Source organism: Rhipicephalus sanguineus, chromosome 1 (genome assembly GCF_013339695.2).
Source record: "Rhipicephalus sanguineus isolate Rsan-2018 chromosome 1, BIME_Rsan_1.4, whole genome shotgun sequence".
In the NCBI taxonomy this organism is placed as follows: Eukaryota; Metazoa; Arthropoda; class Arachnida; order Ixodida; family Ixodidae; genus Rhipicephalus; species Rhipicephalus sanguineus.
The window spans coordinates 118,596,419-118,619,404 of NC_051176.1; the positions used below are offsets into that span (position 1 = coordinate 118,596,419).

General features: G+C 46.1%; 1 protein-coding gene across 1 annotated transcript in view; it reads left to right on the top strand.

Annotated features, from left to right (window-relative positions):
• Positions 1 to 22,986, top strand: part of LOC119396734 (sushi, von Willebrand factor type A, EGF and pentraxin domain-containing protein 1) — a 229,425-nt gene that overhangs the window by 128,044 nt on the left and 78,395 nt on the right. The window contains exons 11-14 of the mRNA XM_037664045.2: positions 5,888 to 5,967; positions 7,669 to 7,834; positions 12,026 to 12,412; positions 16,173 to 16,301. Of these exons, the coding sequence (XP_037519973.1) occupies positions 5,888 to 5,967; positions 7,669 to 7,834; positions 12,026 to 12,412; positions 16,173 to 16,301 (762 nt within the window). The remainder of the gene's footprint in view (positions 1 to 5,887; positions 5,968 to 7,668; positions 7,835 to 12,025; positions 12,413 to 16,172; positions 16,302 to 22,986) is intronic.

The following is a 22,986-nucleotide window of genomic DNA, read 5'->3' on the forward strand; positions in this document are numbered from 1 at the left end:
CATGTTAGGACCTGTAATTATGTTCGTCATGAACTCTTGTCACGCCGGACCAATTTTGGTATATATGAAATTAACGGAACGGCCACAAGAGCCCAAGGGCCGTGGAGTGTAAATTATGCTCTTCATGACATGCGTGTCATGATTTTCATGATATGACCTGTCATTTATGTTCGTAATAAGGCCATGTTATGACACACCAATTTTGGTATACATCCGATCAACGAAACGGCCGGGAGAGCACAAAGTCGTAGGCGGATAGATAGATAGATAGATAGATAGATAGATAGATAGATAGATAGATAGATAGATAGATAGATAGATAGATAGATAGATAGATAGATAGATAGATAGATAGATAGATAGATAGATACGCTCAAAGTCGCAGAAGTTCGCTAAGAAATGCTTCGCATTTAAAAAGCAAAAAAATACTCTCTGACGCAACTGAAAACTGCCTCAAGTGCGTAAAATACAATTCCAAGTTATACATGTTTGTTTTTAAGCAAGATGAGTCTACCTGCGAGGATTTCTTGTCCTACCAGTAGATTGACCACATCGCTGTTTGGTGACGCTTGCGGTCATTCTTTCACGATTTTCAACATCAAATTAAAAATATAATTCCTTTTTTATGGGGCAAAAGCATGCTCGTTGCCGCCGATGGGACGAACGATCTTCTCATCTTCACCACAATCAGAAAATTTTTTCCGAGTGGTAGAGAGTCCCTTTAATAGTTCGCGAGAAGTTCCAAAACATTGTCTACAGATAACAGGCACAACGTCTGCGACTGAGCAACACCGCTGCTCTCCAAGATGTCCCGCATCAATGGAAGTAACTCGCACTGTGGCACTGAATAGTAGGGCTCTTCGATGTCCACAGAAAAACTGAAGGTCCCACCTGCAAGTCCAGCTCTGACGGCGTCCGTCAATTCCGTTGAACTTTTGACTGCAAACGGGTCGTTGAGCTTTATGGCTGCTAGCTTCGATTTAAGAACAATCCCCACCGCTCTCTGCCGAGAAAGGCCGGTGTATATGACCGCCTGAAAGAGTATAGAGTCTCTCTTTCGACTTTTGACGGTGCACACTTGCCGCGCCATGTTAGATAGTGCGTATGCACCCCGATGTTTGACAGCACCAGTATTTTAGGCCGGGGAAAGAGCAAGTCGCAAACAGAAGTTTTGAAAACTCCATATCTTAACGCAAGGAAACATGTGCGTAAGTGCCACCTCTGTAAGCCTTTAGTGACAAGGAAGTGCGCTTCCTAAAATGTACCGTCTTGGGTGATTATATATCCGCGTCGCGCTTTATGTAAACTTTTTTTTTCCTTTATTTGTGATTCGCGCACGCGCCGGGTGATTGCCGGAGGTCGTTCAGGGCTTTTTTCCTGTATTCAATTCATTTGTAGTCCAGTTTTATCCTGTCGCCTTCTTTTTCTGTGTCCGTTGTGTTTATAGCTGCTTTTTCAACTTTAATGACGTACCAATTGGTCCAACTATCGACATTGCAGGCTAAATGTCTGCTGTAATGGCAGATAACCATTACGGATACTTACGTAAGAGGTCATTTTTTTTATTGACGAAGATAACGACTGAGATTAGAAGCTAAACGTAAGCTAAACGTTTAGCGCAAGGTTACTGTCTGCTTATGGATACATTTCACGGCCGAGGTCATTGTCCTTATGATGAGGATAATTACACAACCAAACGCTGAAATGCTTCTTAAAAATCTAGTGTAATTTCGCATGGTGACTTATCGAACGGCGCTAACAAAGAGAAGGACAGAGAAAAAGATGGACGTGGCAGGCGCTGCCTTCAAAGCAACATTTATTCAGAGAGAGAGAGAGAGAGAATAGGGATAAAAGAAAGACAGGGAGGTTAACCAGGGCTGAGCCCAGTAGGCTACCCTGCACTGGGGAAGGGGCTAAGGGGAATAAAAGTTAGAGAGAGAGGAGGAGAGAAAAGTCACTGCTTCAGCCGACGTAACAGCAGTTCCGCGCCTGTCATCACAGACTGTAAGTGCCGTGGCTGAAATTAGAGCACCGCATTGGTTGCTTTATGCAACTTGTATGCAACCTGTATGCGCGGTCCCATGCACCCAAAATCTTGTCGACGGTGAAGCCATGCTGTTCCTGCTAGTCTCCTCAAGCAATGGACTTTTAGCGTGTGAGAACTGGAGTGATGGTGTCCAGCACTTACAACACGCCTCGAGCTATCGGTGTCTGCATCTTGCTCAGCAGCACACGAATAGCACTCACTAGAGTATTGACCGTGCCGACGACTTGTCTATCTTCGTCCGTCAATTTACAAGGTACAGACGAAGTGTTCCTGGCTGTCGAAGTCTGATGTCGCTCATTGCATGGAGCTTAGGAAGTTCAGGCCAAGCGTCAAGTGCATCGCTAGTAGAAGCGTCTTTGTCCTTAGACGCGGCTTCGTTTGGTCTGGGTGGTAAAAACGAAGCGTCAGCTCCATTGCTGGTAGAAGCGTATTTGCCCTTAGATCCGACAGCGCTTGTCCTGAGTGCAAGAGATGGAGGCGGTTTTGGGCTTGGTTCGCATGGCAACAAGGCTTTGGAAGCTTTGGTGTACCGCCGGCGACGGGACCGTCGGCACGTAATAGATGCAGCCACTTACCGGTGTGACGAATGATCTCTAATCCTTTTCTTCAATATTGCCATCTCCCGTCAAGGCATTCGTTCGAAGAGGCATCATGAGGTCCGTTGCAATTTGAGCATTTCAATTTCGTGGCTTGGCAAGTGTCCGTGGTGTGGGGCCCTGTGCATCGGGAACAAATGGGAGCGTTCGTGCACACACTACTCACGTGACTTAACTTCATGCACTTCCAGCACTTAAGCGGTTTCAGTTCGAAAGGGCAAACTGCGTGTCGGAAGTGGCCCACTTTTACATGTGATGGGAGTGATTCGTCCTTAAATATAACCTTTACGCATCGCGAATTCCCGAGACGACACACGCTTGCTATCTGGTGTTTCCTGACGCAGGCTTCATCAGGACTGGTAGGTCGGTGTTGGCAATGGCTTCGTCAACATCATAAATTACCACAGTGCTCACTTCTTTTCCCTTCATTATATGAGAGTGCACTTCCATGCCATTAAGTTCCGTAACTGCGCGCAGTGTATCCAGCGCAGTCACGTGGTTAACGCCAATCGCTAGGATGTTCTTGCGGGTATTCACTCTGACCTCCTTTATTTCGTTTGGCACCAGTGACAAACGCGGCTACTCACCAGCTTGAAGGTGTCGTCACCAGATTCTGGTGTCATCGCTGTCAGTGTCGCTCTCGGCTCTGTTGCGCTTCCTGGAAGCAACACCCGCGGCCACAACACCCGTGTCCGGTGGTCGCGCGTTGGGCTCCACCTCCATCGCACCCCAGCGGGAAACCGCACTTGACTGGTGAAATCAAAATTATTCACAAAAAAGCGTGGAACTGAAACACTCGGCGTTCTGTCATAATGACGCTTCGAGGCACAAATGTAACATATGCTGTTGTAATCCCAGTTATCTCTCACATTTCGTATATTACAAAGTAAAAATAGCACTACACTACCACTCTAAGCATGCGCTCAATAACGCAAACACACATGTAAAATCGATTAACATTGAGCCTGAGCCAGAGAGTCAACCAGGAAAGAATATGGCAGCCCCCTCCATAACAACAAAAACAGCAGCATGATACTTTCATCAGGTGTTAAGGAAGGTCACGTCGTTGTCCAAGAGGTGCATCGAAGATTGGTTCACGCGCACGCTATTCACGCGCTATTTTAGAGCGCTGTTCAGTCAGTCACCGTACAACTTTGCCAACACGCTTAATTTGCCGTACTTGTTCGTGTAGCGATAGGATGACGGATATGGGTACTTATCACGTAAGACATAGGGTTACACTTATAGTTGTGATGCGAAGGAATTCTTAGTTGGCGGTAAAAAAAATTCGGCAGATCCCACGCCTTGTGGGAATCGGTTTCATGCGAAGCAGACAGCTATTAGTTCTATGAGGCATTTTTTTGTCTTTGAGCCAAGCATTACAAGGTGAATTAGCACTCAGGTTAGAGCACAGCCGTAAGTATTACAAAGAGAAGTGCACTTTACGGAGCGATGATGTGAATTATCATGCGTAACATTCGTTGGCGTATTCCTCCGGTGTCTAGCAACGCTTGGATGTAGCTTGCTGAATCATAGGGTACAAATGTAATGTTAATTATACTACTATAAAAGCGGAGTCAACACTGGAACCAGAATTGACGCTAACTCGACCTGACGTCTGTATCATTAGGAGTACTTATGTAGTGTTTATTGCTTTGTTATAAAATTAGATGGCCAGCACCCTACCACCACAATTGATGTTGCACTGGCATGAAGCCTGCATAGGGTGTTTTTCCAAAGCAGTTTCTAGAGCTCGCGTGGCTCTGTCGTAGAATACCTGACTACCACGGGGAATGCTTGGGTCCGATTCCTGCTGGGATCCTTATTTTTATTTTTTGCATTCGTCGGGTCAACGCTGCTGATGTCAGTTTTTCTTAACGCTCTCGCATTTAAATTACCAATGTCTGTTCTCAACATTCCCGGGTAGATATAAACTTTCAATCACCTGTGGCACATACCCGTATACCGCGGCCCATGGTATACGGGTATGTGCCACACGCGTCTGGAGGGAAGGGTTTGACGACGTACGCGGCAGGATTTTCAGGTTATTCATGCCATGACCAGACAGTCATATTCGTCAAACCCTTTTACTCTCCCATGCCAATTTTGGTCTACACTAAGTTAAGGAGGCGATCACGAGAGCACCAGACGCAAGGTGCTAGATAGATAGATAGATAGATAGATAGATAGATAGATAGATAGATAGATAGATAGATAGATAGATAGATAGATAGATAGATAGATAGATAGATAGATAGATAGATAGATAGATAGATAGATAGATAGATAGATAGAAACGTTCGAAGTGTCTTGGGTTCGATAAGAAAAATGCTTCGCATTTAAAAAACCTTTTCGTTGTCATTTAAACATGGGGATGCTTACCTACCAGGTACGAGGTCGTTTGCCTGCTGATTATGAAGACATAATTACTAAACATTGGAGTCTAAGCGTTATATAACTGTTTAACATAGCATTATACAGCATTGCGTACGAAAACTATTCGTTTTTAAAGGGACACTAAAGAGAAACATTGAATAGGTTTAGATTGATAAATTGTACTTTGAGAACTATAATGCCGTTAATTTCACTGCCATAGGTGTATTAATGAAGGAGAAAATTAGGTTCATATTTTCATTTGTAAATTTTGCGCCAAAATTTTCACGCGTGACGTCACGGATTTCAAAGTGTACTTATCGTATTTTGGCGACATTGGCTCCACAAAATTCTGTCAAACTTGGTATGTTAACTCTGTGGCCCCCTCAGAAGACTGTGTACTTCATTTTTACCGTTTAGGAACTACGTAGGGCCTAGTAGCCGCCGTCGAAATATGTGACGTCACAACGAATGGTGCGGAAACTTCAAGGTGGCGTCGCCACTCACATTTTCTTTTCGCGCGATTTCTCGCTTACTAAGCGTCTTCTCACAGCAAGCATGGTGTGTTTGGTATCGTGAAAAAGTAGTTTACTGATACGAGAAAAATCGTTTTGCTCTTTAGTGTCCCATTAAGCCACCATAAAAAATTATATATATATATATATATATATATATATATATATATATATATATATATATATATATATATATATATATATATATATATATATATATATATATATATATATATATCTTTGATCTTTTTATGGTGGCTTAATGGGACACTACATATATATATGACCGGTAATAGCACGAACCTCTAACGAACGAATTACGTCATGAATGCCAAGTCTTTCCTTTCATGTCGCAGAAGAATGTACCGTGCCACGCCACGTTGGCTCCAAGGTCTTGCAGAAACCGCACTGGTCAGTTGCGGCTTTTAATAGTCCGGTAAGACTGCCTTCACATTCAATGTTTGTCTTCTAAACAGTTTTGAAAGGGACACGAAATGAAAGATTTAAGCTTTATTGGTAGCAGTGTTGTACGGAACGACGTTCCAGGAACTAGTTCCTTTTTGGAGGAACGGAGGAACGCCACCGTTCCGTTGAGGATCGGTGGAACTGTAACGGTAACTCGTTACGTTGACGAAGGAACGGCAGAGGGAACGGCGTTCCATCGGCAAACGTTCCACTGCATTGGAGAGGCGCACGCACGCAGCACATCATGCAGAGAAGGGCGGTTGGGCGAGCGCGTGACGGGCAAGAAACTACTGTTCGCCTGTGACATGACTATGTTGTATCATGGTTTTCACTTCAAGGCGGCCGCCGGGGGCGCAGGAAGCGCGCGGCGCCTTGACCGACTACGTGCGAAGAAAATAGCTGATTTTTTAAAATGCGGAACATTTCTTAGTCGCACCTGCGGCGTCGGCCGCCGTCCACACCCCCACTGCGCATGCTCGGCTCGTCTCGTGCCGGCAGCAAGCCTCTCCTCTCCCTCCCTCGCATGCTCGGCTCGTCTCGTGCCGGCAGCAGGCCTCTCCTCTCTCTCCCTCCCTTCCTCCTCTCCGTCCCTCCTTCCTCTCGATCGAACACGGGCGGTGTGTATATACGCGTAAGCGGCGGGGCGCCCGTTCGGAATTCAGTCAAGGGCGTCCTTACTTGGCTTTTGCTTGACTTGACGCTTTGCTTGACTCGAGTAGATTCGATGGAAGCAACAGTACCTTCAATCAGCGTCCCACCACTCGTTGAAGGCAACGTTACCCGACCCTCACCGTCGTCGGCGTCAACAACAGCAAGCAACGCAGAAGACAAGGCTGCGAAGAGACGAGCATACGACGCTGAACGTAAGCGTTTAAAGCAAGCTGCGGACCCGCAACTTCGTGCACGAGAAGCTGCTGCGAGACGGCAACGACGGGCTGCGGATCCTTCACTCGGGGAACGAGAAGCAGCTGCGAAACGGCAACGACGGGCTGTGGATCCTGAACGTCGTGCTCGAGAAGCAGCAACCGTTGGTGAACGTCGAGCAGCGGATCCATCACTCAGGCAGCGCGACGCTTCTGCGAAATCCAATTACGCAACATTCACTCGATACCCCCACCACTCTGCGGCGCATTTACTCGAGTTCCCCCCGTGGGAAGATGCGGGCGACATTTTTTTGGTGGGCCCGACGTTTCGGAACCCTTTCGGTCCTTTCCTGGGGGATTGACTGTATCGGTTGTGAAAGCGGCGTCGCTTCTTCTTCTCTCTCCTCGGGTGTCCACTGCAAGAGCGCTGTCGAAATCAATTTCAGGACGCTAGCCAGTGTCTTTTGTGAATATATGGCATTTTGTTTGTGTTTTTTTTTCTTTTAACTAATACGCAGCTAGCTTATCGCGCAATGGTAAGTTGCCGTAGCAACAATAAGTTTAATAAAAAAATAGACGTAAAATGAGGATTAATGTTTATCGCAGAGATTGGAAGCGAAAATCAGCGACAAATGTAGTACATGGAAGAAAGATGCGAGCATCCACTTCCGTGCGTACGAAATGAAAGTGCATCTTGTGGGGGCTTGCTTTGCTTTCTTTTTTTTTTAGTCCCCAAAAAATGCACATGTGATTCGGGTAGAGTTATCTGTGAAACATGCCTGCTCTGAGGGTCACTTGCTTCTTTATAGACGGAAATGGGGCCTGGAACCATCGTGAATGAAGGCCGCTCTCGCCTCATTGTGAAATGCGAAGATGGGTATCACTTTAGAGGCGAGCAGCATCGACGTGAGAAACAAGCAGACCTGCATTGTATAAATGGCACGTGGTATCCTAATGCTCCCTGGTGCGAGAAAAGTAAGTTTGATCATTGGTTATTCGCATGAAAACTAGTTACGAAGATCGTTTAACAATGTGCGAAAGTATATTAAATCATTGGAAGTTCGGAACTTCATGAAACAAAGCCATGATATGCAAGTTGAACACGCTGGAACAGCAGCGTAGCATGACACTAAGTTACTCTGAAAGAGAGAAGCCAAATGCGAATATACGGCGATACGTCAATTCGGTTACAATTTTCTGCGGGAGATCGGAATTCTGTGCCCAACTCGCCTCGTACAACTGTAACATTTTCCCCACAATCGCACTGTCGAACACAACTTTCCGCGGAAGAAAATGTGGGTAACCCCCTTATTGACAATTATACAAGAGCCCATATAAGCGCAGGCGCATAGGGCGCCCGCGCCTATATCAAAGGAGGTGTGTATTGCAGTATTTGTTGTTGTCATGTGCAGTGCCACGAAATGCGACGAGCCGTGGCTTGGCATGTATTTCGTGAATTTTAATACGCGACTCTTACGTACACAATCAACAGCTTTGCTTAAAAGAACCTGATTGTGTTCAAGGGTCTCCGACGTTTGCCTTGTACGAGAACTGCAACTTGGGCCAGTTTGTACGAATTCATGCTTAAGCTTACAGCGCGACGAAAGCAGGGACTCTCTGGTGTTCTTTCTTGCGTCCCTATTTTCGTTGCGCTCTAAGTATGACTTTCACGCTAAGATTCTGCGACACGATGCCGTCGTTAAGTGTAGTGATAAAGCTCACAAATCCGCATCGCAACTAATATCGAGCCCTCCTCAAGTTACACGTCGACTTCATCACTTCAACGGGACTGGTGTAGTGCGGGAAAATGAGAACTCGGCTCTCCAAAAAGAAAAATTATATCTTCTCATCGCATATGCAGTCTGCGATATATGTGGGGGAAGAAAAAGCTGTAATATACAATTACCAGTTATTTACTTACTTAATTTTGAGACGTTCAAGAAACTGATGCCAACCTAATAGTGCTAAATATATTGAAAATGGTTCGATATGTCTCTAAATGCGCGTTAAGACATCTTCTTGGCTGAATAGGGCTGGAATTATGACTGTCTGAAGAGGTTTTATTGCGTTACACGCATGCAGACACGCCAGCTCGTCTTCTGTAACCTCATGTACATATGAATGATGATATTGAACATCTACTTGTCGTCTCCAGCTCTGGAGCATACATGACTATACTGCACATTGTAACATATTATCACCTATGAAACCGGGGTTTTTTGCATTGTTACATACCACGGGTTTATTTGTACAAGGCAACCATAATACCGGATAAATTGGATGTGCACGCTAATTCTGCGGAGAACGAGGAGGAACGCGAGCGGAGGAGGAAAGTGTCGCTACTTTACGAAGTTTCAGGGACTTTACCCTCACCGGGTACACTCCTCCTCTTTCTTACCCTCAGCTGCTCCGCGATGCAAGCGCCATCACACGCCCGCGCGCTCCTCCTCTCCCTTACCCTCCGCCGCTCACCACCTGCTTCGGTTGCTAGGCGCGGCGCAGCTGTTGCTAGGGGCGAGGAGGAGCACGCGCGGAGAGATCTGTGCGCATGCCGGCCTGGGACGCAGGACAACCCCCGACTAAGAAATGCATTCGCATTTAAAAGGAAAGAATGAGTTTACTGAACGTCGACCAAATCGTCCCCGTTGCAATTTCCATCGCGAATTCTCCAGCAAACACAAGGCACACTGTTGCTGGAGCGGCGGCGGACCACCCGCATCCACATTTCGGGGCTTCGTCCGTTCGCCGCTGGGTGCCGGCTTTGTTCGATCTCGCGGCCAATACCCTATACTGGGGGAAGGGAAACGCGAAAGTTTAGGGCCAAGTAATGGACGTACCCTTGTTTCCAGTGTCTACAGTTCGTGCCATATCGGCATGATTTTGACTCGAACACTTGCATCAGAGCAAACATTACCTTTAGCGGCCAGATTTACAGCGACATGACGCGGTTATCACGAGCATTGCTCATAGCTGTCCTGATACTAAAAAACACACACAAAAAAGAAAACGATGTCGCTTTTCAATCCGTGAATATTGTACACTACATTCGTTCGGCATTTTATTAACTTGGAATCTTCTTTTAGAGCACAACTGCATTTATGTACCCTTCTTTCAAACTTCTTGCAACGATTTGACGGAGTTTTGTATCCTATTTTGCAGTAGTAATCCCTAACAGAAAAGGAAATTTACCGAAGAATAAGGATGAGCTAGAGCGCATACAGCATTCATTTCCAAATCATGACCGGCAGCTCGCCGCTGTCCCTACAGTGGAAAGTGTAGAATCCTTGCATTTTGCATGCACTTACATGGGGCGGAAACTCGGAGGATAAAAAAAAAACTGAACTCAAGAAATGTAATAATTGTTGGGCTTTAACCTACCGAAACCACAATTTCATTATGATAAACGCCGTAGTGGAGGGCTCCGGAAATTTTGACCATCTCGTGTTCTTTAGCGCGCATCTAAATCTAAGTACACGAGCCTCAAGCATTTTCGCCTCCATCGAAGACGCGGCCGCCGCGACCTGGATTCGATCCCGCGACCTGCGGGTCAGCAGGCGAGCACCGTACCACTACACCACCGCGGTGGGTTAAACTCAAGAAATTATGGAGCGGGAAATGATAGGCGTAACATCATGATATAGGAACACAGCCGAGTGTATCGGAGAGCAGACACAGGTGACGGCATTCTAACTGTCATTAAGAGAAAGAAATTAAGCTGCACAGGCCATGTAATGCGTCGGAAATAAATCGGGTAGTCGGTAAGTGCGAGAGAATGGATACCAAGAAATGGGAAACGAACCGGATGATGGCAGAAAGTTAGGTGCGGTGATGAAATTAGAAAATTTGCAAGCATAAAGCGGAATAACCTTGCGCAAAAGAGCAAATTAGAGATCATTGGTTGAGGCTTTTGTGACGCAGGGGATATAATAATGAGATGATGATGATGCTGATAACGATGGTTATAATTATGAGGGTATGATGACGACGACGACGTTAAAGTATGGGTAGAACAACTTGCAAGAAACTTTCTATTATAACCAACAGCGTGTTTCGCAAAGTTGGATACTAAAACAAAAAATGATGCATAACAGCATAATGATTGCGGTGTGTAATGCGATCAGTGCTTCCATTGGAGAAGCGGCGAAAGGCGGGCTAGTTGGTACATAACTCAAAAGTTAAAAAAAAAAAAAAAAACAGGGAGAAGACAGGACGAAGGAAGGTGACACGAGGACGGGCGCTGACTGCCAACGGAAAGTTTTATTGAAGAAACCGGGAATATATACATACACGAAAGAGTGAAAAAAAAGATTAGTAGGTTAGAAGTTTAGTCACGTGCGTGACGTCAAATAGCGTATTTCTTTTTCGAACAGGTCAAGTGACAGAACGCTTACACATCGCTCGCCCCTTTGGCGAATAGCAAAGGCTTCGAATACCTTCCGCGCGCGCCTTTGACGATAGCGTTTTAGGAGGGGACGTCAGGCAGACTGGGGGTGACACCGATGCCAAGGACAATGTGTGGCTCGGTTACTACCGACACCAGTCTTTAATGAATTGGCGTGTTCCCGAAGCCTCTCGTTGTCTGTCGAAGCACGGCCGCTGGATGGTGGTCGAAGCCTCTCGACAGACTGGGCGGTACGTCAACGAGAGGCTTCGGGAACACGCCAATTCATTAAAGAGTGTTGTCGGTAGTAACCGAGCCATTGTGCTAGGCATTGGTGTCACCCCCAGTCTGTCTGACGTCCCCTCCTAAAACGCTATCGTCAACGGAGCGCGCGGGAGATATTGCTATCGAAGCCTTTGCGAAGCCTTTGCTATCCGACAAAGGGGCGAGCGATATGTAAGCGTTCCGTCGCTTGACCTGTTCGAAAAAGAAATAAGATATTTGACGCCACGCACGTCACTAAATTTCTAACCTACTCTTTTTTCCATTCTTTTGTGCATGTATGTATTCCTGGTTTCTTCAATAAAAGTTTCCGTTGGCAGTCAGCGCCCGTCCTCGTGTCACCCTCCTTCGTCCTGTTTTTGCGCTGTTTTTTTTTTTTCAATTTTTGGATGCTTCCATTTTCTCTCGTGTGAGTTTATGCTTAAATAATGCATCGATGCGTCATTAACTAACCACTTTAATATAAGCGTGCCGTGCGACTTTTTTTTTCTTTGCTTTCACAGTTGATCCAGAAGTACCACCAGGAACTTGCACACTCCCGAGGAGAGCAGAGCGCTTCAAGGCCCACCTTGCCCATATTCGCATAATGTCCTTAGGCAGCGTCCTTAATGGAACAGAGCTGATATTTCATTGCGAACCTGTCGGCGAAACGATTCTGAAAGGCCCTCCAACCTCCCAATGCGTTAATGGCCAATGGGTTCCAGAAGTGCCTTACTGTTACGGCAGAGAATCGGAAGAGCTTGGTGGTATCTACATGTACTTCCAAGGTGAAACGCACACTGTCCCCGGCGGAGAAGTGTATGTGGAACCAAACAGAGAAGTACTGGTGGTGTGTTGGAGCAGTATCCCAGTACATGTTAATCTGCTCCCAGGAACAAATGCACGCATTCGTAAGTATGGTGTCCTTTTTTTTATGACGCGCATGGTCATAGAAAACCAATAAGCACGCACTCCAGAATTACGGCTCACGTGACTTCGCTCCGTTCACTTATTGGCAACGCCATTTACCTTCGCTATATATTATGATAAACGTAAAGCTACTCGAGCGCCAAGAAGTTCACCTAATAGCATCTTCACGTAGTACATGAGCCAGGGCCGTACCCAGGAATTTTTTTCGGGGGGGGTTTGCGTGTAGAACGGCTGCCATTTTTTAAGATTTATACTGGCTTATTTTCGTGAATAAAACAAGTACATCGCTTACTTGTAATAATTCGATGGTACTTTTCAATTATTTGTACCCAAATAAAGAAATTGGTATGTCAACCTCAAATTCTGGTTAAAGCAAGAAATAAGTTTGGACAATAGCACCACCAAAGCCGGGGACACCGCGACCAACGGCTCCTGATGAAGTAACACAATGTAACCGCGGTTCAAAAACGGTATGTATGTGTTACAAGCTGCCACTGTAGCGTCGCCAGCGCGAAGTCGGCGACGGGAATGGCAGCAGGTTAGGTCGTTCCGTACGTAAGCAGAGACAGTGAAGAGATCAGAGACGTGTGAGGGGAGGCGAACCAGAATGTGTAGGTGCCATGCCACTCACCTTCCTTGGGCATTGCCCAGTGGTAAAGGCGTCACTTTGCCCAGCGTTGACTGTAGAACAAAGGTCACTAGTAGTTGCACTGCGGCCACCATCATTTCCCGGCGGCGCATGGGTGTCCTGCTTGTGTTCGTTCTCAGGTGATTCATATAAACCGGTGCATTCTCCTGAGTCGCTACAGAAGTTCGGACGCGCTTGGCTTTCCACCAGTGCTGAGGAGGGCGAAGTTTTATCCTTCGAAGGAGGCGGTTCTTCTCCGTCCGCTTCATCGGTTCGAACTTTCTTGAAGTAAGACGCAAGACTCCTTTGCTTCGTTGTTGCAGAGTGTCTTTTCATTTTGCTGCCGCAATCCTGTGCACGCACACAGAAGTGGCCAGTGGCTCCAAAAAGACGTTTGCGACTGCTTCGACTGCCTGGCGTGAACGGCGGGCGATGTTTTCTTCCTCTCTTATCCACTTTACAGTGGCTAGAATGTAGAAGTGTGATGAACGCGCCGGCTCCCGCGTGGCGCATGTGTTTTCTGAACGCCGCTACAGCTGGTGTGCATGCAGGCCCATTATTGTACTCCAGCTGCAGCAAACTGGATTAACGCTACTTAAAGACCTTTTCACAGAAGACTCCATTGGCACTGCATACTCCCCTTAATATACGTGAACCCCCAAGAATGCACTGCCGAGACATTTGCACTCCCGTGGTACAGTCCAGAAAGGAGGTGTTGCTCCGTTCCTGTGAAAAAGTCACCTTTTCACAGACGGCTCCCTGGGCGCCTGCATAATTCTCTCTGGGCTGCGCTAATTAAATAGCCGTGACCCCCCAAAAATGCACTTTGTAGGCTGTGACGTCAGCCTCTGTACTCCCGCGCGCAGCCCAGCTTGGCGGCGTTTTCTCTCCTGTGAAAGTTGACCGCTGGTGCCGGATTGTGTGCCAGCTGTATCCTCGCTTTGTGCGCTTTGTAGGGAGGCGCATATACCTTCTGTGTACAGAAGAGGTAGATTTCCTTGCGTGTGGTTAAGGTTGTTCGAAGTTGCTCGGATATGCCAGTCTTTCAGTAGATGTCATCTTCGATGATTCGTTTCGGTGGCGAGGACTACAGTTTGAGAAAAGTTTACCCTGCAGCCTGCGTCCTCGGAATGCGCCGCTGAGTTTTTCCGCTTAGGGGTTTCGTTCCCTGGCAAATTTGCGCACGTCGTGTTGGTGTTGCCGTTGCTGTCGAACTGTTTACGTTCACAGAAGGAGACGCGCTTTTCGTAGGAACCCAAAGCCGACACGTGCGGTCCGCACAGACGGATAACTTCTCCTGCGGCAATGCACAAGGAAAGCATCTGGAATCAATAAAGGAGCTGCTACGGGGTGAAAGACGAAGGAACGCGAGGGCGAAGTGCAAAGCTGTACAAATAGGGCAGGTGCGAGGGAGGGAGCGCTGAGGTGTTCTGGTAAAAGGGTAGGTTTGAAGAAAGGAAGAAGAGGGAAGCAATGCCAGGAAAGTTGCAGTGTAACTTTGGCAGCTGGTGGTCGCTGTGAAGGCGTGTAAATATTTTAGTATCACCCGAAAACTTAAAGCATCAAAAAAATTTCGGGGGGGGTCAGAACCTCCTCAACCCCCCCCCCTAGTTACGGGCCTGACATGAGCACAGTTCTGTCTGAGTGCTCGAGCGCCAGTTCTCGTACAAATGCTGGTGTCTTGTTTTCTTCAGAATGTGCAAGTTCAATGATATTATCAGCTTAAAATGCACAAAGTGACAATGCAGATTACCAATCACAAACAAATAAAAGTAATGGAAACTTAAAACGGTATTTGCGCGAGCTATTTGGTACGAACTTGCTGAAGAGCGCTTCAGAAACATACAAGAGAGGGCAAAAGGACGATCGCTGTCATGCAAACTGCTGGTAGTCAAAATCTAAGGCATAACACAACCATTTAACGACGTAAAACAAAGCATGTGTTAGATTACCCATCAAGTGCATCGTTGTACCAATTCTGGAGTTGAACAGGTCTGTTTTTCCTACAGTTTATGCGATCTCTCAAAGACAGTTAATTTATGAATTAGGTAGCTCATGAACTAATGAAGTTAGCGGCCCTGTGTGGAATCCTGATTCGACTATAAGCACATCAAGGCTGTTGTAAGTTAAAACCTAGTATACTCGCATACTTTGTGAGTGGAACATGTTTGATCTGGATTTCGTACGCCATATTTCGTTATTACAGTAGCTACAACGTTCTACAGAAACAAAGGGCATTCCAAGTGTGGAGTATCTTAGCATGGACAGTGCGGCAGCATAACCGTCTTTCTTGCGTGTAGACGCTGCAGTTGTACATGGAGCACGGAGTTAAACACCTATGCACGATAATTTCCGGCCATCAAATGAGCACGCCTCGCCTTAGGCAGCCATTTAGGCAAAAAATTGTTATCATGTCACAGTTTTACAATGTATTGTTCTTTTAAAAATGGTGCAGTGTGACACATTACTCCGTTAACCTAACAGTTTTTGACGACTTTGAATGCATGAAATAGCTCACCAAGCCTACTGTTGCTTTGGCCAACGGATTCCTTGCAATTTTTACATTTCATCAACTTAACACTACGGGCACATATCACTCCGTACATATATTAAAGATTTCTAGCTTTATACTTCGACACCCTCTTACGCTATATACAGAGCTACGCTTCGCGGCACCACGTGCGTAATCAAGTAAATTGAGAGACTAATTGCACACCAGTTATCCAGGTCTCCTCGCCTATTTCAATATGTAGAGACACCGAACTTGACTTCTGGGACGATTTCCTTGAACTGTCATATATAAACATGTGCCATTAAGTTAGCTAGTGGGAATGTAATTAATGCAGTTAGTTATAAAAGAGAATGGGCTGCTTAGGCTGCGCTTGGTAAATGATGCCCGTCTGGGCAGGAAAATAATCTCTAAGCGGCCGTGTCTCTAATGACGTAATTAAAGTAGAGCATGAAAGTGTTAAAAACGGTTTCTTAAATGTTTCGAGTATAGTTGCGACGGAACTTTCGCTGTCCGTCTATCAATAAACGTTGCTCTGCGTGCGCGGCATTTTTTTTACTGATGTGCTATTTTCTTGATGGCTCCGCAAAAAATTTATTTTCAGAAACGGAAAGATGGTATGATAAACAATACTTTTCGAGAGCGAAGTTCACCCTTCAACTCGGCGACAAGGCATATGTTGTTTGTAGAAAAGCAGACAAGTCCGAGAGGCAAATCAAAGTGCTCGGTCACCGTAAGTATACTCACGTTGTCATTTTACACCTTGATCAAATAGAAAAGCAGAAGAGGCGGTAAACTTGCCAAGATGTATGGTGTCTATATAGCTTCAAAAAGGGCACTTCAAAATTTGGAGTTCTGCTGAATCCACTCGGGGGCGAAAATGCGTCGTCAGGTGGTCTCTGCGGGAATGAAAACTGCAATACTGCGTACAGTCTTGTTCCACAAGTCACTCAGCGGCAAGAGTAAACTAAATTCAGGGTGCGCATCTGTCGGTATACCGCACGATGACTTTCCCGGGACCTGTTTATAGACTTTTTTCGTGTTTTTTTACTTATTTTGTCGAAGTCTTCGTCATTTTTTTCTTTACTTTCCAATCTTCTTTCATCTCTCTCCTCCTATCTTCCTTTCCTCTATCTCTTCTCTCCTCCCGCAAGAGTAGGCTGGCGTTGTACCCCTTTATGTGGCAGTTGTCAGCCTGCTCTTTCCCTCTTTCCACTGTGTCCTTGTGTATTTGTGTATGCAAACCAAATAATAATTTGCCCGCCTTCATTTTCTCGTGAGCCGCCCTATCGCCACTCAGAACCGGCACTTCCAAGACAGGTGTCCCCTTACGTGAGACGGCGTCTTGTCCTTTACGAGCGCCATGAGCACAGCCAATTACAAATCCCGTCAAATGCCGCCATCAAGAATTTCACGGTTTCCACACACGCATCAAATCAGATCGATATCGCCGCATAACTTCCCCTTTAGGTCCATGGTTTATATCGGGTACGGCTCAACACCCTGATTATGAATGCATACTTTTATTTTCCGACAACGCTTTTTTTTTTGCGCTGATCAACAAACAGAGACGCAAGACATCGTCGTTTAAGTCGTGACAGATGTAAATATGTACTACATCAGAGCATCAGTGTCACAATATATAAAAAATAATTGCACTCCAACAAACGTTAATATTAGCGAAAGAAAGCTTGAATGACATTGTAAATCGTATGATTGTACTAAGATAGAAAAATAAGCAAAACCTGGAGCGTGGAGCCTTAGACCCATTTCACTAGCTCCATGCCACGCGACGAACGCTAGTTGTACAGACTGCCAACGAGAAAACAAGAACCAGAAAAGAGACCCGCAATTCTCTTATCATCTCAAGGGACGTCTTCTGATTGCCCTCCTAGTTATGCCCACTGACTGAATGCTTCTCTGGGGGGATTTAGTGGCGCACAATGGGGAAGCATCTTCGCTTGCCTGGAACACGTAGCCCGATCTCGTTACCGATTTCCTGGCAGGAGTTCGCACCTTCGCTGTAACTGCATAAAGTTGGTGTCACGGAGGAGAGAGTAAAAACCGTATTTAAAAAGGCGAACCGAAAAAGGCGGACTTGTTCCCCCTTTGGCAAAAACTTCAGAAACTTTCTTCTGTTTAACGGCATGATTAACTCATGATTATGCGTACATTTACGATTGGCTTATATTCTTAATACGAGGGAATCATAATTAACGAATAATAAAATAACAAGCCGTGGGTGAAATCTCAAACTACAATCACCGCATGCGGCGTACGATTCCAATCGAGTTTAGTAGATGGTTTTCACATAGTTAATTTCCTTGAGTATTTACAGGCACGCATTACTAATATGCCTGGGAAGGCACAAGTTCACAAGATGGAGGCTTGAAGAGATTCTTGAACAGGGGCTGTCGCTGGAGCCAACGTTTCGACAAGTGATCTTGTCTTCTTCAAGGCATCGACTGAAGAAGACAAGACACTTGTCGAAACGTTGGCTCTACACTCTCAATCATGTCCTAAAGTGTCAGTCTATAGCCCGGCGACGAGACCGGCACAACCTGAAGCCGGCACAACCTGAAGCCGGCGCCGCCCGTAGCCGTCCCGCGTCGTAGTAGTTTTCTCATCAGCTCATCTCATAGGCGGTACTCAATATAGGCCCGAGATTATTCGGCTAGTTACGAGGCCGGCTATAGAGGTCTCCTCGTTCCGCGTGACCATGTCCTAGCTACGGCGTGTCCTAGCTGCGGCGCGTCCTATAGCTATAGGCGGTATATCAAGCGGCTAAAAAAAAATAAATTGAAGCCCTAACTGGGGATGTGGAGGTTTAGACAAACATTTTATAACATGCGTAACCTACAAACAAGTATTACACTCAGAAGTAAATCACAAAAATATTCAGAACAAACACACGGGGATTCGAACTCGCGAACATTAAATCAGCAAGCGCGTCCGCTAACCACTACACCGCATCATGCCACGGCGAGGGTTGTAAAAGAACGGGGTTATAAGGCACCAGGTTGCTGCACGTTCTGACGTATTAGTGCAGGTCGTTATTATGCATGCAGCGTTCACTGATACGTAAGGAGACTTTTTTTAATGACATTCGTGAAAATATGTAGGAGGTCACTCAAGTTGTTGCTGGGAGCATGCCCGAAGCGAACATGCGTGCTTGGTATAAAGATCAAACCATTACGCATATATTTGGCACTGGCGCCTCAGTGACATTTAAAGAATTTTGGCGTGCATAATACCCGAGTTCTATTCATGTTAGCCAACAGCCTGTTGCCTTTCGTGGATAGAACGAGATTTCAACGTCAAGATTCGCTTGCCGTGCAATGTGAGCTCCGAATCCATCTGTGGCAACCGCAGAGCGACGTAGCCGGTTACCGACGGAGAATCGCCGTGTTCTAAGTAGCGTCGCTGGCTGCGTCACCGCCGACGGTTACGGGGCCGGTAGCCGATATCGTCACTAAACCTATTCGGTTTATTTCGAAGCCGTAGTCGACGGTGCTTCAGAACAAACCGCTCACGCTCATATGCCAGGATGCTTTACTTGTTATCGTTGTTGGCTCGACCCTCTCCGCGTAATAATTACACACTGAGATGAACATGCGCTATTAATCGTGGTATTGTGGGCCATATATATAATATGCAAACACGCCCGAGCAGGTGCGGTGCGCCGTGCACGCACTGCAGATGAACTTTACTTGTAAAGGAACTCATCTTGGTTCTAAACCTTGGACAGTGCACGTCGTTTCCCCTCAAATGAATGACACTATTCCAGCAGGCATTATTTTTCCTTCAATAGAAAGTGTGGCCCACGTTTGAGTCGACTATGCAAGCGAGGAGCTGGCTCTGATTATACGAAGCTTCGCGGTCGCTCGGCGGACTGCGCCCGGAAGAAATGCCGTTTACTTTGGACGCCACTCGCGCGACCGACACGCTGGAGACACGGCGGCTCGCCGTTCGCCGTTCTCAGGCACGCAGTGCGCAGGCGGGGATTTTCTGCTAACATGGACTGGATATATCCAGCGGTAGTTATCGCATAAATATTTGCGACGTTCTGTTACGACTTCAACAGTGGCCATATTTTTGAGAACATCACAATTCACGCTGGTATAGTGGTCCCGCCGCGCTATTTAAATCACCTCATACTCTTCTCAAAGCCGACATTGCGCTAAAATCACGCTGGGTGATGCAATATTTTTCACATAAGTTCACTGGAACATTTTTTTGGAAGCGCGAGTCCATGCAATGTATACTAAGTAGTATTGGTGCGAAAGGCCCCTTCATGGGCATGCACTGCCTAACTGAATACATGGTCTACCTTTTGATAAATATTCGGTGCATTTTGCATTAATACGGCTGTACACGCAAACATTTACGAGCTGAATCCACACCATTTGCATGCGCACGCGACTGGGGTATGTTAGTTTGTGGCTCTAGAGTGCATAGGATAACCTTCTCGGGTTTTTTACGTATACATGTACTTAATTTTTTTTATGTGAGGATTACTGAGAGGCGTTGCGTACAACAGAAATCCAGAACGTAGTATAGTGGTGCCGTAATGGCGAATGTTTTTGACACCATCGAGTGATAGGGTTTAGTGTTGCAGAGCTATACGCAGATGCTAAAAGACAACGTATGGTGTATGTGAAAGGATCGATAGAAGGTGGGCTAGTTGGTATACATACTCAGCGAACTGGGAGCGCGGAAACAGACAAAAGACGACGAAGAACTATACAACTTGGGGTCTCCCCTGCGTCTTCTCTGGACCCAAATAAAGTTTGCATCATCATCATTATCATCATCACTACACAAAGGACGACACGACAACTGCCGTGTCGTCCTTTGTTTCCGCGCTCCCAGTTCACTAAACGAGTATGGTGTATGAAGGATGCTACTTTTGGTGCAAGCTGGATTTTTTTATTGCGCACATACAAAGCGGTTGCGCCTCAGTTCGGCAGTCGTCACGGGGAATTTAAAGTGCTAAATTATGACATATTATCGCAAGAAAGTTAGCGTAGAGTGGCCATTTGTCGAAAATGAGGGTGTTTAACGATTTCTGAACTTTTTAAGCCAGTGCAGCGATGTTATTACGAGGTACATCCACTGGCGTGCGCACTTGGCGCTGGCACATATGTACGTTCCAGAGGAGCGTAATTTAATTACGCAAATATTACTGTCTATTCTTAGGCTTTGCTTACCGTGGATTTAGGAGAAAAGGGTGAACTAGAGCACCTCGTGGAAGCTCTACTGCGCGCACTTGATTTCAGCAGCATGCAGTTACTGATAGTAGGAAGGAAGGAAGGAAGGAATGAAGGAAGGAAGAAACAAGCGGAAAGACAGGAAGGTTAGCCATTTCTTAGACCGGCTGGCTACCCTGTGCTGGGGGAAAGGGTAAGGGGGATAAAAGATGATAGAAGAGAGATGTTACAAAGAAAGAGCAAGAAAAGGAGAAAAAAGAGGAAACGAGAATATGACACTGCTTAGAGTCTGTCTCTAAGACTGCAGTTGTCCGCAAGAAGCGCAATAATGCTTTGAAAGCCTTCTGCGCTGACGACGGACTCGGCCAAGGTCCCAAAACCATTTGTTCCGACAAAGGGCGATTATCAAGTTTATCTAGGGCATTCGAAAGTTTTTGTCTTGGCGCACTGAAACGGGGACACTCACACAGAAGATGGGAGATCGTTTCTTCGCAGCTGCAGTAACTGCATGTGGAGTTGTTCGCCATTCCAATCAGACAAGAGTAGGCATTCGTGAAGGCCACGCCAAGCCACAGCCGGCACAGAAGCATCTCCTCAGCTCGCGATATTCCTGACGGAACATTAAGTTAGATATGTACATTTGACGGCAAATATTTCGCGAATTTGTCCAAGGAAGTCTTTTGTTTTTCATCATTACCAGCCTATTTTATGTCCACTTGAGGACGAAGGTCTCTTCACTAATCCCCCATTGATCCTATCCAGCGTCTTCATTACTATTTTTTGTGTGTTTGTGGCATGCACAGGAAGCAAGAAAGCAATCAGGTTGCGGTATCCCTAATGTGGACTCCCTTGACGTCAAATGGCACGCCGTGTAGCGGTTGACTGTGGGCTAATAGAGTTTTAGAATTGTGTATGCAGACGTTGCGTTGGCTGGGCACAAGTTAAAACACGCGGGAGCATACGCTGGGCTGTAGCCAGTACTCTGTTCACGCGGCCCACACCCACGCGCAATTAATACTGCAGGCCGTCCATAAGGCGGCGGTGAAAGGTGCACGTTTTTTATATACACTTGTCGCGGCTAACTCCTTTCCTGATACCTACTATAGCCGGGAGTTCTAAATTTTGAAGCGTCCCGCCTACTGGGCGTGCGTTAGCCAGGACTTGAATAAGAGTGTGGCGACAGCCCGTGTTCAAAAATATTAATCTGCCTAGGGAATGTTAACCTGCGCCACCCAATACGTTGTGGCGGATGTAGAAAACGCATTAAGCTGCAGCAACATGCGTGGAATTTATTAACAATTCCTGAAAAATACGCAGTCACACCTACGAAAGTTGCCCCTGTGCTCGACAACGCGCTGCCATGTAGCCTGCATCCTCGAAAAAGTCCCTGCTGCACAGAGAAGTCAAAATGTGCATAAAAAAGATTGAACATACAAAAACAGTACAAAAACCAACAAATCAGGCATGCTTCTACAATAAGTCATGTGTGTCATGTGCGGTGTCGGGGCTACAAAATTCGCTTTAATAGGAGTTTCAATGGACAACGAGGAGGGCTAGCTGCAGATCGTGACTGAAGAGCCTGCGACAAGGACATGGAAGCCGCTGAATTATTATGCCATCGTCTTGTTTTTCCAGAGAGTGATAGCTGATTTTTCTAACACCAGATACCATCTGCTTGTATGCTACTTTTAAATGAATCGTACTGGATTTTTTAGATGGACTATCTAACAATCACAAAGCACGTCCTCATTTATGTGCCAGTTAATCGGTGACGTTCTTGAAAGTGGCAACGGGCAGCGATTTCTTCCGCCTTTGATGCCGTTTTGTGTGACACCCTGAATTTAATTTGGGCCTGCTTCCCTAGAACCACAATTGCTGCAGATGAGCTGGTATTCTCTGTCTAACAGTCGGTATTATATACTATATGCATCCTGTGTCGATATGTCCTGTACAGTAAAAGCCACACCAACTGTACCATAAGGACGAAGGATGAATTATAGGCATTCTTTGTAGTTCTGTTCACTTGAAGCTGTAAGTACCAGAGGTGTCATGAAGGTTTCGCTGCCGGTGTATAACTGGACGCTATACGAAACATTTTAGATGGAGACCGATGCAAGGGGAGAGCAAACGAACTGATGTGTCGCCAAGACGTGTTCTAATGTGGCTTGCAACTAATCTGATTAAGCGTTCAGGATACTCTCGAGTGTT